A 17,785-nucleotide genomic window follows, 5' to 3' on the forward strand; every position below is an offset into this window, starting at 1 on the left:
TACATTGCTTTAGTACACTTCACAAAAAAATGGAGAATGGTTTTGCAAATATTTTTGTACACTTTCAGAGGGGAGGGAGAGGGTACCGAAAAAGAGTACTGCTTGTACACTTGTGAAAATGTTCATAATTGTGAACTACCCCTAAGGAGGAGTACCAAACAGGATGTTATAGCATTCATATTGTATTTGCGTACAATGCAACACAAGAAACGATATTCTTGAGTTGCTAATTATGGATCCTATGACCAAGGGGTAATAATAAAATAATTACCACGGTCATACCAGAGTTCAATCATGCTAGGGTCCGCAGGATCAGTGTCATTTTATGGCAGTATTGTGCGTCATTCAATAAGCATTTTGTTTCAGAGCAAAACAACAAGGAAATATGCAGTGACCTAAACCTTAAATACATTTATTGTTAAATCTCTGGTTGTGTATTTATAAAAAGCTGTAACCAAGTGGTACTGATAATGCTCAGCTGTATTTTTTGCAGTATAGAATACCGTTCTGTCCAGAGTTTAATGTGTTTACTGTGATTTCCATATATATGGATATAACATGTTTACTGTGATTTCCATATATATGGATATAACATGACATACTGTATGAATATGATACGACATCATCATGCCTATATATGGATATGATAATGCATCATCATGCCCATATATGGTCAAATCACAAATAATTGTCACAGTTAACTACAGTGTAGATAGGGCATTAAACTAATAAAACTTTATATCTTTTTTACTACCCTTGGATTATCTAAGGCTAAGGCAAGTAGGCTAGTTACCTGCAATAATGTCGTCCATCTGTTCTAATGCAGCAGCAAGCATCTGACTTGCATCGGCCCCTAGACTCGTGGACATCTTGGCCGAGTACCTTTTAAAAGCTAGTATATGCTACGCAGTTGTTACAACATGGAAGACGAATGCTCGTTCTCACCAATCAGTAAAGATCACCGAGATGACATTCAATACAAGTGGAAACCTGAGGAAACAATGAAAAAAAAAATTGATAAACAGATTGGTTCATTGATAAGGCAACCTTACACATAATACTGAGAAACAAATAGTTTCACCGTGTAGATAATATAATCCCATCCCATATGAAGAACATAGATAAATAAGTTCATAAAACATTCCTCTATGAGACAAATTAATATAATTATCAAAAAAACACTAACAAAAAACAAAGCAGATTTTGCTGGTAACACATCAAGAAACAGCACTAATCTATGAACAGTCGTTATAAGAAAACCAGTTACTTTGCATTGAAAATGACAACTAGTATAAAAATTGTAAAATATATTAGGCACTGGTAAAATGACTTACCAATGATCACCAAAAGCAAGATAGAGGGGATTGGAGGAAGCAGGTTCAAGTGGCCAAAAGACAAGGTGATAGAACGTTAATATCACTACTTCTTCTACTTAGGACACTGAGACAAGGGTTCATTTCACATTGCCGTTAATTTTATGTATATACCTTTATTTTAAGCAATTTGCAATGCATGCTAAAGAGCTAAATATTGTATAGTCAATTGTACATTGGCTTACAACTTAGAATAGTGCTTAGATAATTGAAATAATTTTGTTTTCCTACATGAAGACAAAATTCTGTAGGATTTAAATCAGGTGTAGGCATAAAAATAGGTCAGAGAGCAAAAGTGAATTTTTGAACACCAACAGCCGGACCCAAAGTTTTGATGATTCCAGTGCACTTCCAAAAAAAAACTTCATGCACTGATTATATACAGTAACAATTTATTCTCAGTTTTAATGTTACTGTTTGCATATGATTAGTGTCAGGCCGTAAAAAAACATGGTGTTTAGCGGGCCGTACACAGTGTGTTTTAATTCATTTTCATGGGCCGCACTTTGCCCACCTGTGATTTAAATGAAAAAGCCTAGGATTGAAAGGTGAGCATTTTATTACATGGCTACAGCTGTATCTAAGCTGCCTATAGATTGTACTACTCTTATAACACAAAAATAATCCCTCATCATCCAGATGGCACTTTAAATCAAAGTTCTATCAGTCTACAATCTAATGAACTGCAATATCTACCAGACTGGAAAGATCAAGTTTTTCAAGTGCCCTGGCTAATCCTAAATAAATATCCTATCTGTTTCAAGATTAAGCTATACTAGCTAGGCATCAGCTTATCCACAGATTAATGACTGATAATTTATAGACTAATAAATGATAATCCACAGATCAATAAATGATAATCCACACAATCAGGAATGGTAATCCACAGGCTCTCCATGATCATCCTTTGACAATAGCTAAAATCTTAGTAAACAATCCCAAGTTTATCTTGAACAATGGATGAACGATACCATTCTTCAAGCATATTGTTGTCACGTCACCCTCCAGATCTGACTTAAAATCAAAGGTTCATAGTGTGCCTTTCCCTAAAGCAGGGTCACTAGGACAGGAATTTAAGTTTACAGCGATTCTTACACCCTTAGCAATAGAATAACCCGAATGTACCTTAGGGCTGCTCAACACCCGATCAGCTGCAGAAGAAATCTAAATTACAGGCAACAAAATGGATGCTAAAAGGATTGATTTTGCACTGGATCCAGCTAATTACTGTATCTCATACTAAATTTAATGCTATTATATCTAATTATGGTATCAATGACATTAGCAGAGCTTTAGTGGCTGTTGTAATCAAATGAATACAGGTGACTATAGCCGCAATCGCACTGGATTTAAAATAGGGAAATTTTTACCGAGACTGTGGGTAAACTTCCAATGGGTAAACTTCCTGTCGTTCGCACTGGGATTTATCGACGTGGTTAGTTTTACCACAGGCCATGGTGAAACTAACCATTCGTACAGATTCAACTATTGGGGGCGCTAAATCGTGACGTTCACTTCCGGTATGTGTGGCAAAACAATTAACGAAAGCACGCGCGGCCATTGAAACAAACCGAGTAAACAAGTGAAAAAAATGACAAAATTACTCAAAATCAAGACACTCCTGCTAGGTAAAGCTAACCTGGTCAGTTTTCCTGGGCAAGCGGGACTCGGTTAAATTAACCGCGCGGCTTGGGTAAGTTTCCTGTCAGGTAAACTTCCTGTGCTGTTCGCACTGGACTAATTATGGTAAAACTAGCCAATGTGTTGGTTAGTTTTACCAAAAAAAGTCCAGTGCGATTGTGGCTTATGTAAGCCTAAGTAATTCATTCACTTTTACACATGATGTTTTGGGGTCACCGTACTAACCTACTAGTCTCGCATGCTGCCAAGGCTTATAACATTACTGAAAAAATTTAAGAACTGCACTAAACATAAAACCATATCAATAGACTAAATAAAATAAATTTATTTAAACAATTTTTGTCCATGTATTGAGATCGTGCAAATTATTGTCTTTTGAGATCAACAAGAAAATTCAGTTTCATTGGGGAAAATCAAAAGATTTGTAGAAAGTTGAATCAATATTGGATCCTAAAATTATTGACATAGGGCACTGTAATATCTACAAGTCAAATTTCTCTGCATCTGCCAAGTTGCCATTTTCTTTATCAATTTTCCATGAGAATGTTCCTACATAGCAAAGCTAGTCTGAGCAAAATAAAAAAAATGTTTGAATAATGTAACATATTAATTAGGAACTTTCTTTATTCAGAATGAGGACATGAATAATTAGTATTCAATTATAGTAGCAATGTTTAACTACTTATAGATTTGCAAACAGGTACTTGAGCCAATTTGTTGATTAAATTTAAAGTAAAGTATAAGTAAGCAAATATATCAGCATTATTCAGTTTAGTAACATACTTACAATAGGCAGTGAATTGGTGTCTATTAACTACGGTTCAAAAAGATAAGGCGATAGGAATCGATTGAAATGTGCGAAAAGAAGGATTAAGATTTCCATAAATTAAAATGTCATATTTAATTATTAGACAACTAAAAGAAACTATACAAAAATTAATTTTGAATACAGAAGTGAAAAGTTGAATGGGATAGTAGAAAGGTACAGTATAATATTAAATTGGAACATATTGACATTCATAGACAAGAGCACAAATATTAAATAACAAATAAATGACATGTACGGTATATAATGTAGGCAAATAGTTAAAGTACAATAGGGAGGCAGTTAAAAGTAGAAAGTAAATAGATGGTCAAGTAGACAGGCAGAGATACAGTTGACAGGTAGGTAGTTGGAGGTCAGGAATGGGCAAATGGATAAAATCAATATAAATTACGAAGGTAGTGAAAGTAGACAGAAAGCTGGCCAGTTATTAGGCAGTTAGTTAAGGGTAGATAAATAGTTAGGCAAGTGGATATAAAAATGGGCAGGTAACTGAGAGTAGAAAATTTCTTCAAGTAGGATGGAGCAGTCTAGATGGACTAGAATATAAATTAGGCAAGGATAGTTTAGACAATTTAATGGGCAAATCAACATTTAGATAAAAAGTAGGCAGGCAGGTAAAAGACAATTATTTTAATTCATTGTTTACAAGTACACAACTAAATAAAATATACATTGGGCAAGTAAATGGACATTGGGCAAGTAGTATTCCACCAAGTAGATAAAATTCCACCAAGTAGATAGACATCAGGAATAGACAGGTAGATATAGTTGTGTACAGGAATAAATATTTCATAACTTCAAATATTTGTTGTGATACCAATCATATTCATACATAGAATTCAAAGCTGTCAATCAAAACATTTGAAATCAAGAGCCACCTTCATACTGTTTCAGTGGTCTAGGATTAATTTTCAGATATTCTTGATGATTGCTTAATTACATGCTTGAATGAATTCAGTCCAAGTATGCACTTTTGTATTGACATATTTTCCTTTTAAATAATTAAACATTTGCAAGATTTTATTGCTTTATGATTAGTGAGTTTTAAGGTTCCTTTTTTGTCATACATAATGTGAAAATAATGCATTTTGTCCTTGGAACTATAGTGATATTTAAAAACAGTTTTATTTTCTATAGCACCATTGGTTTTACATTTCATATCAAAACAGACATAAACAAAATCATATACCTCATTAGACTCTCTTCCTGTGTTTATTTATTTATTTTATTTTTCATGCAACAAATGCACCAAGGATTGTCAATAACAAATACATCACTGTCCTACGTGTAGGTGACAATCCCTTAAACAAGACAAACATACACACACGATGCTTTACACAAACTAAATTGGGAGTGGAGTTGTTTTGGTCAGGAGAAAAAAATCCTGCAAAACTGACAGGAATTGAACCCATTAGCCTGGGATCGGAAGGCAAGCATCTTAACTAATGGAGTAACTCAACTACACTCTGTGTGTATTAAGCTATAATAATATATTTTAATAATTGTTTATTGTGTCTACTGCCCTCAGGCAATAGACACTTTGCTATCCTGGTCAATCCGGAAGCGTAAAGTTGACATTGTGAGTGTGAGTTGACATTCACAAAAGTGCGAAGTAAGAATCCGAAAGTGTAAAGTTTACATTATGTCACATTTGTTATGTGTGATATGACATGATTTTACTACTACCCGTAAGCTTGGTTGTGTGTGGTGCGATGCATTGCTAGCCAATTCGTCATTATCTATCAGGCGCACAGTTCCGAAAGTTGGAAATTAAAATTTAATCGAGTAGAAGTGGTTAAACGGGTCTACAGTTGAAATTTGGCAGTAGACACACGCTCCCGCTGGGAGCCTATTTTTATTTGTTTGTAATCATATACTGTACAAGCATATTGACAGTGTGAAATGGTTTTGGTCAAATGTGACCGACTCTTTTTAAACAAGTCATGTATGTTAGACTGACAATATAAATTACCATTCGCCAATTGGTATCTGATTTTAACAATTATTACATTAATTATTTGCTTTTGACCTCCAGATTACAAACATCTAATAATGTCATTTTTCCTTTTTTGAGATCCTGTTTTTGCTAGAGTGGGTCACAAATGTGAACTTCATATATTTATGTAAATTAGCTTTCAACTGAAAATTATGACAAGAATACATTAACCTTGCTATTTAATAGTTTACAATTAGCCCTTACTTGCAGATGTTTATAATTAAAAAAAAGTATGTAATTACATTAATTGTTTTAATCTATGTCTCACTGAAAGACATTAAGGAGCTTTCGATTGCACGACAACGGTAGGACGTAGAACGTAATGATGTCACTAAAAGTCATCTGTGCATGCGAGAACGTTAAGGTCACCTCGTTGAGCGGATTCTGGAATGCAATTTGGCCAAATCGACGTATGCAGAGAACGTAGGACGCCAGGTAGGATGGTCACGCATGAGTGATTCCGTTCTAGTGTCACATCGTCGCCCAAATCGAAATCTCCCTATTATATTCTGAGCATTGTATGTTTCTTTCCATTAATCATCTGGAAACAGGCAAGGAACATCAGTGATATTTGTACTTATTTTAAGTTTGATGAATTATATTTAGTGGTGAATCCGAGCCGGTCAGCCCCACATCCCCCACCCCCTAAATTTTTCAAAATAAAAAAAATTGAGAAAAAAAAAAGAAAATATTAATGAAATTTAGGTCTTGAAAGTGCCATTTTTGGATCTAGAGTTGACATAATCATAAATGTTCTTACCTCAGCTCAACCATGGTGGGGATGGGGTGGTCTAGACTCTCCATCTGTGGAAGTCCCTCCCTGGGCCCCCTCTATTTCAAACTCTTGGATCCGCCACTGGTATTCATTATATGTTCGAGCAAAGATGTTTGCCTTCAAATCCCAGGATCCTGGGTTCAATTCCTAATTCCTATCACGGTAACAGGATATTTTCTCACGACCAAAATAACTCCACTCCCTATAATGTGACTTAGTTGACATAGAGCGTATGTGTTTGTATTTGTCTTATGAAGAGACAGACAAAGGATTCAGTTCACTGTTTGGCATACCCTTGACCTTAAACAATTACAATTAATAAAATTAAAAATCCCATTAAAAGGGATACTTTCACAAAAATGTATGGTTTTATTGAAATTTATAAAATTTGTAAAGTATTAAAATTTCGTCATAATAATGAGTCTATGTTGAATGAATGTCAATAAATTACACAAATCAATACTGATGTTGGTAGTCTATAGAAGAAATAATTACCTGAATAATTTTCTAATTGTCAGTAAATATCTAGATCAATATTAATGAAATAGATGAATATATTGTAATGTTGTTCTAATTAGCAACTTTGGAATTTACCTTTAACAAGAAGTTATTATACACATGATGGTGGTGATGGCAGTTTATGATTGAAACACCAAAATACTATTTATCCAGGTAATTATTAAAATTATATACTGTATATAGAAGTATTAAACATTTTAAGATTGTAATGACAGCCAAAATATAAGCCAAAACCCCCTCGTAATCTTTATTCCAATTCCGAAAATTCCCAAAATGAACACCCTCACTTATGATCACTGTGCATTATCCTAAACAACTTCTACCACTCTGGAATTCTCTTCCAAACCATATTACGATTACACAGACAGTAACTAGGGTAATTGTATTTAAAGAGTCTTCTTAAAATTATGTGCAAGCAAGCATACAGAAATCAGATTTTTGTCTATGCCTTTCCCTTCCATGTTTTTTTCCGGCTTAGGTTTGTTGTAAACCATTCCTTTCCTTGTCCTCCTTGTTTTGTTTCTTAGAGCGTAGTTATGTTAATTTCAATCCAATCCAATCCAATCAGAACATTTGTAAAGCGCCTTTCTTTGCAGATACGAAGCGCTCCACCCCACATATTTAGGCACCTCACAACCCATAAGCAGCCATGATCATTGCCTAACCCAAGCACAGAACAAGTGAACAAATCAAAAGAAGCAGTGGCAAAGTTTGAAATCATAAATAAATAATGCAACAATAAATAAAATAAGAATAAAAACGGGATAATTAGTTTTAAAAAAAAAAATTGTCACATGAAAATAAATTATGTGTGGAATTGTTATAATTCTGAAATTTATGATTTTAACCTACAACCCTAAAATTAGTAAGTGGGCACTATAGGCCTATATCCACTGGAAATTTCCATTCTAATTTTATGTATTGTAAAGTTACTATATAGATAGAATATAATTTATTAAATATTTTTTTAAGAGAAAGCAATCTTAACCATTACATGCCTCTCAATACATCTCTGACACTCTCGTTGAAAATATATGAACTGTTGTATTGTTGAATAACATTCTTTAAATTTATTTTGAATTATATTTGTTCAAGATCCTTTAGTTCAACAAAGAAGGTAGTATATTTTGAAGAACTTGAGAATATATGGTGAAATTCCTTTGTATAACCTTAAAACCATACATTTATTTTCTCAATATAAACAAAAATTAACCATCTCATAAACAAAGCAATAACTATTATTCAGTGGTTCAAGATTATTATAATTTCTTGCATTCAAAAACTCATAAAAAAACAACAACTTTGGTCATTCTTAGTTGTTAGAAAATATCAGGATAAATTGCAAAGCTAAGTACTATTCACTAATGACCTGGCATTTGTAATAGGCCTGATAGAGCCAGTGTATAATATTCACTGGAGTCCACATTCTCTGCAGTTTAATAATGTTAAATTCAAACTCACTGCCAGCATGCTAGGCTGGCTCCTTCTCTATAGAGCACATTCCTGTTTCACTTACCTCAGCTAGAGGCCATATTGCACCATACTGAAGTGTGATTTGAGTCTGATAAGGCCTAGTTGTAAATTGCACCCTTACTCTTCAACTTGGATTTGACACTAATGCTTCATAGATTACAGTAACTATTGTACACAATCAGTTCATTGATTATACCAAATTCTCTTTGTTTGGGTGGCCATGTGGAAAACTAACGTTGAATATTTCATTTCAGTATTCATGTTTATGTATAGCACCCTCTTGCATCAAGATTTCAGTTTCATTATACATTCAGTTATATATTTTTTATATATACTTTTATATTTTTTTTAAAAATAAATATAAATAAATGAAGGAATAAGTATTTTAAAGATAATCTTAAAATATGTTTTGTATTGATTTCTTTGAATAAATGTTGATAATTAAGACTTCTTGTTATCATGGTTTGTAAACCCACCAATACTGCTGGTAATTTCTAATTTTTTTATATTATTTTTTGGTTGTTAGTGAAGTGAAGCATCAACCACCAAGAAAAATGGAGATTTTTCTTAAATATAATTTTTTAGTTTATTACTTTTATGCCCAACATTCCTATGCTATATTTTCCCCTAAAAATTAAATAATATAAACAATACAACAAATAAAATACATTTCAAAGCAGGTCATAAAAACATATTCAGATTTCTAAATGTTTGTTACTTCTTGTTAGTTCTCTAACAACTAGTTTAAATTTACCTCCAGTAACTATTGTACTATTTTTCCTTAATTTAACATATGTCAACCCTGCCTGAAAACAAACTCCTCAGATGAAAACCATGCTGAAAAATGCTCAATAATGCATGATGAGTATTGTCTAGGTGTCTGTTATTCATTGACACCATTGTTGATTTTACATACAACAATATGAAGGTAAGACTTTGTCAAACAAAACATACCATTCACAGAGAGTTATCAGATGTTTTTATAAGTTTGATACAATACAATGGGAAAATACCTTTGAAAGAAGTAATAAAAGAAGTAATAATGGAAGTGCAGTTCTGTATTGTTCTATTGAGTGATATAATAGTTTAAGGAAATTTGATGCATTTGAAATTAAATGAAAATAAGTTAGTCAAAAAGGCACATCATATAATTACATTTCTAAATTCTATAGACGATTTATTTTCTGGTTTCCTTATAAGCGGTACTGTCGCTAGTGTTTTCAGCACAACCTTTGTACTGCGTAGCGGTCCCCAACGGTATCGGGAAGGCCCCCCCCCCCCCCGATTCAACATCACTGAAAGCTGTTGGCGATAGCATGTAGAGATTGTATGGAAAACAAGGTTTTGGGGTGTTAACTACCAAAATATGGTAGTACAATGTAATTTTTACTAAGAACCAATAAAATCTGAATCCAAATCAGATCTTTATCAGAATTATATAATGTTTATGTATACAATGTATACTCTCTATATTTGCACCTCAAATCAAATCAGATGTTTATCAGAATATATAATGTTTATGTATACAATGTATACTCTCTATATTTGCACCTCAAATCAAATCAGATCTTTATCAGAATATATAATGTTTATGTATACAATGTATACTCTCTATATTTGCACCTCAAATCAAATCAGATCTTTATCAGAATATATAATGTTCATGTATACAATGTGTACTCTCTATATTTGCACCTCAAATCAAATCAGATCTTTATCAGAATATATAATGTTCATGTATACAATGTATACTCTCTATATTTGCACCTCAAATCAGATTTCTCTACAATTGTCTCCAGAATGAACGCTTATAAATTATTCATATACAAACAAAGAAAATTTGTGGTAGGAAAAAAGTATTTGTATCTGGGTGAACCAAACAAGAGATCTTACTAGGGTAAATTGTTTAATATAGTTTATTACTTAAGTTTTGATTTCTTTTCGAGGGAAATAACCTCAACTAACAGTATAGTACAGTACAGTATCATTCTAAGTGTTTTATAAATAACACTAGGCTTTGTGATATCTATTTGGACTATAAATGTTCATACTTATTTAACATTCTGACTTGCACATAAATATTATTTTAAAAAAGATAACAAATTTTCCATAATCACTCTTACTTTAATCTCCGCTTTATAATAAGACAAGAGTACAAAATCTTCATCCTAATATTGTTTCTATTAATTATTAAAATAATATTTCAAAAAGTCTTAACTATCACTATAAACCTGTTTACGAATTTCCAGACATTTCCTTTGTTTCTTTCTGTACAATTCTCTAATGTCTTTCCTCCTAAAGAAAATCAATACTTAAATTACATGTTATTATATTTCACTTATAGCAAATTTTGTTTCCATTCATTCACAGAACAGTTTGTGTACCATATTGTTAGTTCTAATTTTCAAAGGGTATCTTCGATAATGACAATAATTATAACTGCACAAAGATGGTCAATTCAAGGTCTTTACTTCCTGCAGTAATAACAGGTCAATACTGTATCAACTTGTTTACCGGAAAAATTAATTTACTTCAAATTAATTAGCATGATGGTGGTAATTAATTTAAAGATGACGGTATTATGAAATCTTGGATATATGATTTTTACTGTATATTATTATATTATATTTGGAACAATAACATTAATTAAAATTTATAATTAGCATCATCATTATTAATGATCACCTGATTCAGTATCATTACTGTATCATCTAATTGTTATATTATTTTATTTCATGTTCATCCAACAAGTAATTATTTCCATAAAATGCTTTAAACTAGTACCATAGTTCCTTGGGTATAAGCCCACTTAAGGCCTATTTATACTTCAATGATAATGATAAAAAAGCTAAAAAGCGATTGTTCATATAGAAAACTAAAGAAATAAGAAGTTTTTACACTAGGATGATTCGATAACGATTTATTTTAACAAATCAAATCAGATGACGTCATAATCATGGTAAAACGATAAAATCGTTGCTCCTACTATGATTTTAATGTTTTTCCATGATTATGACGTCATCTGATTTGATTTGTCAAAATATGTTATTGCATAACTGATAAATCATTATCGAATCTTTCTAGTGTAAAAACTTCTCTTATTTCTTTTATTTTCTATATGAACAATTGCTTTCTATCTTTTTTATCGTTATCGTTGAAGTATAAACAGGCCTTAAGTGCAAGCCCATCCCTTTACTTTAAGTCCAATTTTACATACCAGCCTTTCCTCAAGCAAAGCCCAGGGTAGAATTTGTATGAATAGCTTAGGCTGACTTTTAAAAAATATCAAATTAAACACCATTTTTCAATTAACATCAGTGATACAATCTAATTAAAAAAAAAACAAAAAACAATCAAATTTAGCACTTTTTTCCCCTTTTTTTTACTTAACAAAGATGGCCAACACTAGCACAACTTTCAACTGTAAAACTTTACTATACACAATACTGTATACACCTTATACTCATTATTTATATATACAATTTCTGGGTGTTTTTGGCTTTTGAAAGTAAAAACTCTGGGACCCACAAAAGATGAGGGTACAGAATGAGAAACATAATTTTAATCTTATTTGGGCATAAATGGATTTAAAGCATTCCTCATTACTAATTAATCTAATTTATAAATCTTGTATCAAATTAATCCTTTTAAATAATTAAAACACTACCATCATCTATCCTATAATATTCCACTACAAAACATGAAAATTACTAATGCAGTTTATTCTTTTGCATTTTACTTTTTATTCCTATTTTGTTTAAAAATAGAAGACATTTTATTCCACCCTTTTTGAATAACCGCTTAATAGAATTAAAAATAGAGGTGGCATGTGTTAAATAACATTTAGATATTCTTTTCTTAGTTGTAATTAATGTTGATAGTAGCGCGTTTTATCTACCCATGTTCCAAGATCTCCAATTAGCCTGAATCCTAATCAAGTTGATTGAGGTTCAATGCAGGTCAAGTCCTGGTATTTTTTACGGTATCTAACAAAAACATACCTCGCATTTCCCCACCAGTTCAGTGTAATGACATGCACATATTTTAGATTGGTTCTTACTTGAAACATACAGCAGATCACCTGAGTCAGAAAAGTGCTGATCATCCAGAACCAATTTGAGGAAGACAGCAATAAAGCCAGTTTCTAAGCATATAATATTCAACTATGTTCACTTAAAAAAAAGTGTAATATAAGATTATTTTTGCTTTTATTTGACATGTTCTCTTTAAATTTAAGTTTTATATTGTATTTATATGTATGATATTGAAGGTCTCAAATAATCAGCTTCAGCTGGATAGACCATCCTTGCCAAACACTGTTGAAATACTTTTTTTATTTTATCTTTTTACAACAGATGTGTGGCAGACATTTTGTAACCTGGATGTTTCATGACGCTCTGCTTTACAATCTGGACATTTCGTAACCAAGGCATTTCAGGTCTCAAAATATCCAGGTTGTGAGGTATCCATGATAAAGTCGCTGGAGGTCTGGGTTTTTGGAGGGTTCTGGTTACAGAATGTCAACATTTTCATACAGAATAACTGTTGTATTAATGTAATTATTGGTTTTCTTTAAGTTGTACTGTTAACTAAAATGGTAGTCTTATGCTATTGCTTTCTTACTTGCTTTCAAATTCATTAATTTTAATTTGTTAATTTGTTTCTCCTTAATGAACTTAAAAGAACAACTTTTGTTGAAACAAGCTTTCCAGTGTTAAAATAAACCTAATTATTATAAAAAAAATATGATAAAAAATAATAATAATATTCTTATCCTTTGGCTAGTTTTTATTGGCAGAAGAGAAAATGAATACTTTTGGACTGCATTCTGAGTATCGATGACATAATGTTGACAACTCACACCAACAACCAAGTCAAAACTCCACTGCAAAAAAAACCCCCGTCTTTTAGAAATTTTAGAAGAGCGAATTAAAAAAAATAGTTCTTTTTTTATTTTTGTAGTAGACACAAGCCCATAGTTTGCAAGACCATGAAACTAAATAACACGTTAATCTTATTGCAAACTTGGAAGTTGACATAAATGCTTTTTGAATAATGACCTTTAGTTTAGCATTTTGATAATGAGCATAAAAAAGTTTTCCTAACGCCTTTGAAACCTAATATACTTCAATGGATTATGATATATGAACAGGTTAAAGTAGAATTGAATAGCTTGATGGTTAATGTAAGATGCTTGCTTTCCAATCCCAGGATCCTGGTTCTATTCCTATAACGGTTACAGAATTTTTGTTCTCACTACCAAAAACAATTCCACTCCCTAAGCCTCAAACTGAGACCAAAGTCTATGTGAAGCATCTTGTTTTTGTCTTGCAAAGGGATTGCCAATTAAAAATAATAAAGAGCATTGTTTTCCAATTTCTATTTCCATCAAATTTAAAATTACAAATCTGGACCTTTTGGGAATGGTCAATAGTCATGCTTTTTTATAGGAATAAAACTAAAGATGTAAAAAATATACTATGAAAAACCGATCATCTCAGCATCAATATTCTCTACATAGTATTGAAAGTTTCTTCATAGAAATTGATCCACTTTAATTGGATTTTTATGAATAAACTTTTGATACTATGAATTGACTAAAATCCTAATGAATTTCTATAATAATAATTTCTCTGTTTGTGTGCTACTATAGGTCAAATGTGAAAACAGTAAAAATTAATAGCTTATAAAACCTCTCTATAAATTACAAATAAAATGTTTCAATTTTTCCTTATTTACATTTACCAGCAAATTTAAGGGTCTATGTGAAAAATACAGATTGGTTTTAAGGGTCTTTTTATTGGCACTCTTCAAGAACACTGACTTTTAATTACAATTTTATATTTATAGTAGGCCACTGAAAACAACATGGAATGATAGCAATCTTACAAAAAAAAAACCCTGCAGTATGACGTCATTCATCGCCAAATCTGAACAACCAATTCAACAAAAAATATACAAGTTTAATCTCACGATCCATAGTAACAGAACAGAAGAATCAAGTTTTAAGAGATTGAGATTACAGAAGTCCATGCTAGCATGGGTTACACTCCAGTACACAAGCTCTTCAAAGCCTTAAATGGATGAATTTGGAACAACGATTGTATATAAATGAGACTATTATCATGTTTAAAATTATGAACAACCTTGCACCTCAATATCTATCAAACAAATTTCACTTTAGAAATAATTACTATGATACCAGAACTAAACCAATATTAACACTACCAAAACCAAAAACTGACTATAAAAAAAAAATAGGAATAAAACTAAAGATGTAAAAAATATACTATGAAAAACCGATACAGATCATCTCAGCATCAATATTCTCTACATAGTATTGAAAGTTTCTTCATAGAAATTGATCCACTTTAATTGGATTTTTATGAATAAACTTTTGATACTATGAATTGACTAAAATCCTAATGAATTTCTATAATAATAATTTCTCTGTTTGTGTGCTACTATAGGTCAAATGTGAAAACAGTAAAAATTAATAGCTTATAAAACCTCTCTATAAATTACAAATAAAATGTTTCAATTTTTCCTTATTTACATTTACCAGCAAATTTAAGGGTCTATGTGAAAAATACAGATTGGTTTTAAGGGTCTTTTTATTGGCATTCTTCAAGAAGACTGCCTTTTAGTTACAATTTTATATTTATAGTAGGCCACTGAAAACAACATGGAATGATAGCAATCTTACAAAAAAAAACCTGCAGTATGACGTCATTCATCGCCAAATCTGAACAACCAATTCAACAAAAAATATACAAGTTTAATCTCACGATCCATAGTAACAGAACAGAAGAATCAAGTTTTAAGAGATTGAAATTACAGAAGTCCATGCTAGCATGGGTTACACTGTTCGTGTACTGTAAGTAGCAGCTTTCCATACTGCATGATTCTTTTTTGTAGAGTTAGTTTGCTAAACCAATGCCTTATTATTATTAGGGACCTGTGACTGAAATATTGAAAAAAATAAATAAATAAATAAATAAATAAATAAATAAATTTTAAAAAAAAAATTTAAAAGTAAGCAAAAGACCAAAACTTACCTGGATTAGTAGAATTGAAGACGACCTAAAGAAATTAGTGAACATCGACTATAACATTGATACACAGAGCATACAACAAAGATGAGTGGTATACGATAGGTGAAGGCACTACGTTGAAAGACGAACAGTTGCTTAGGCAATTGCCATGGAAAATATCTGCTCATTTAAATTTTTAATTCAACACTAATAATTTATTTAAATACACTTTAAGTAAATAATTCCAATACCAAATTTTATTAAGCACAAAGAAAGAGAACTATTTCATGAGACATAGTAAATAAAGTAGTATAGAGGAACTCAATATTTGACAGAGCTTTAGTTACCACAGGCTATGGGAATGGAACAAATTATTGTCTTGTTAATACAAAAGTTTTCTAGTTAATGGATATCAAATACAATTACCATGAGAGGATAAAAAGGATAGTCTATGAAATACAGTAAGCTTTTGTTAAATACAGTACCTAACAAAGATTTACTGTAAATGACACAACCACAATTACAGCTTTAGGATATTTCCATCTTCATTGAGATCGCTCAGTTTCCTTATAATGACTCAGTGGAATAAACTGTGTGATGGTCTATAAACTATGTCACATGGGGGAATTACATTCAGAGATAGTAGAATCAGGTTTTAAATCCAAGCAACTTCAACAAGATACAAAGGTGTAGAGGCATTGCATTGTGATTAAATGACTACGTGTACATCAGGAGGACCACGACACAACCTGTGCTAGGCGCTGTACTAGCTGTAGCCTTGGACACTACTTATTTTTCACTTTACACTTGCTTTTATTTAGTGCCTTGAGCACTACTGCAGTGGATGCGCTTTGTAAACCTTACTATTATTATTACTACTTAATATTTTGAGTATTATAACCACTACTTCCTAAAAATTACAACGTATTATAGTGTAAATGATCAATATGACATTTTAGTTGGCTAAAAAGTAAATCAATACTTACTGCTAAGTACTCATAAAATGTAAAATAAATGTATTAAAATCTCTATTAAGCATTTTATTTCCCTCTAAACTAAAAAATCAGATGTATAAAATATATGCCTATTGTATTTAGTTTATGCAAGATGAAATCATAGAGGCGGCTAAGTAGGTTTGTTTCTGCGAGCCTTGTCGGCTCGATAACTCACGACCTGGGTTATCTTCAGCATAGACTAATGATACGTAATGACTGCCAGCATAATTCTCATTCAGAAGATGAAGCAAGTTACAGAAATGTGACTGTAGCACCAGTTAAGAACTCCCGCCGGAAAAGAAACATTGACGTCTTGTAATTACAAGGACTATTAAAGAATTCAACACATTATAAATGAGAAAATAATGCCAAGGTCGGTAATACTATATGCCTAAAGCAGCTAGTCATTTCAGCCCTTATATGTAATTATTGTGTACAACAAGATTTGATATGTCACTTTAATTCGATGGCAGTATTTAAGGTAAATATAAAAGTCAGCAAAATCAAATGAAACTGAATATGTTAGTTCTACGAAATATCATCTGTTTCACTCCGGTTGTGAAGAAATTTTGACATTTGGAAGACTGGTAACAGAAATAAGAATGTTATTGATAAAAATAGTATACCAACTATAACATACAATTATTTGTACTAGTGTAAGAGGGTGACAATCATGTTCATAATATTGAATATTTTCAATTTTAATAAATTAATTTTTTAAATTTTTGACCAATGTACAGGATTACAATTATAACTAGAAATTGCAAATTGTAAGTGAAGTGCTGCGAAGTACAACTGCATATAAATGTTAAGTGAAAATAATGAATAATAAAAATATAACAAATAATATGAGACACGACCCATTGTCTATATTAGAACACTTCTCATTGGGTAACAAAGTCGTAATTTTTCATTTTGTCAAAAAGTGTCTATAGTGGTGAATTATGGTTTAGGTTTTTTTTTAAAACAAAGTTTCAAAAATGTCTATGTATGTGAAAAATGTAGTTGATTACCAATGGTTACAATTTTTATTTTGAAGACTGTATGGTCTAGGAAGTGTACATTTTTTTATGGGGCAAGTTTCCAAGGGCGGGTTTTCTAGGGGCGAGTTGACTGCCAAAGAGTGTTGCCAAAGTGCGAGCCAGCGTGTTAT

At 31.7% G+C, this 17,785-nt stretch overlaps 1 protein-coding gene across 1 annotated transcript in view; it reads right to left on the minus strand.

Moving 5' to 3' along the window:
* The window catches only part of LOC117108930 (liprin-beta-1-like), a 64,074-nt gene that overhangs the window by 33,193 nt on the left and 13,096 nt on the right, over positions 1 to 17,785 (minus strand). Inside the window, exon 2 of the mRNA XM_033251111.1 lies at positions 794 to 990. Coding sequence (XP_033107002.1) covers positions 794 to 869 — 76 coding nt within the window. The 5' untranslated portion in view covers positions 870 to 990. The remainder of the gene's footprint in view (positions 1 to 793; positions 991 to 17,785) is intronic.

This window comes from Anneissia japonica, unplaced genomic scaffold (assembly GCF_011630105.1).
Source record: "Anneissia japonica isolate Jap-2015-1 unplaced genomic scaffold, ASM1163010v1 scaffold987_len1640505_cov201, whole genome shotgun sequence".
Classification (NCBI taxonomy): Eukaryota; Metazoa; Echinodermata; class Crinoidea; order Comatulida; family Comatulidae; genus Anneissia; species Anneissia japonica.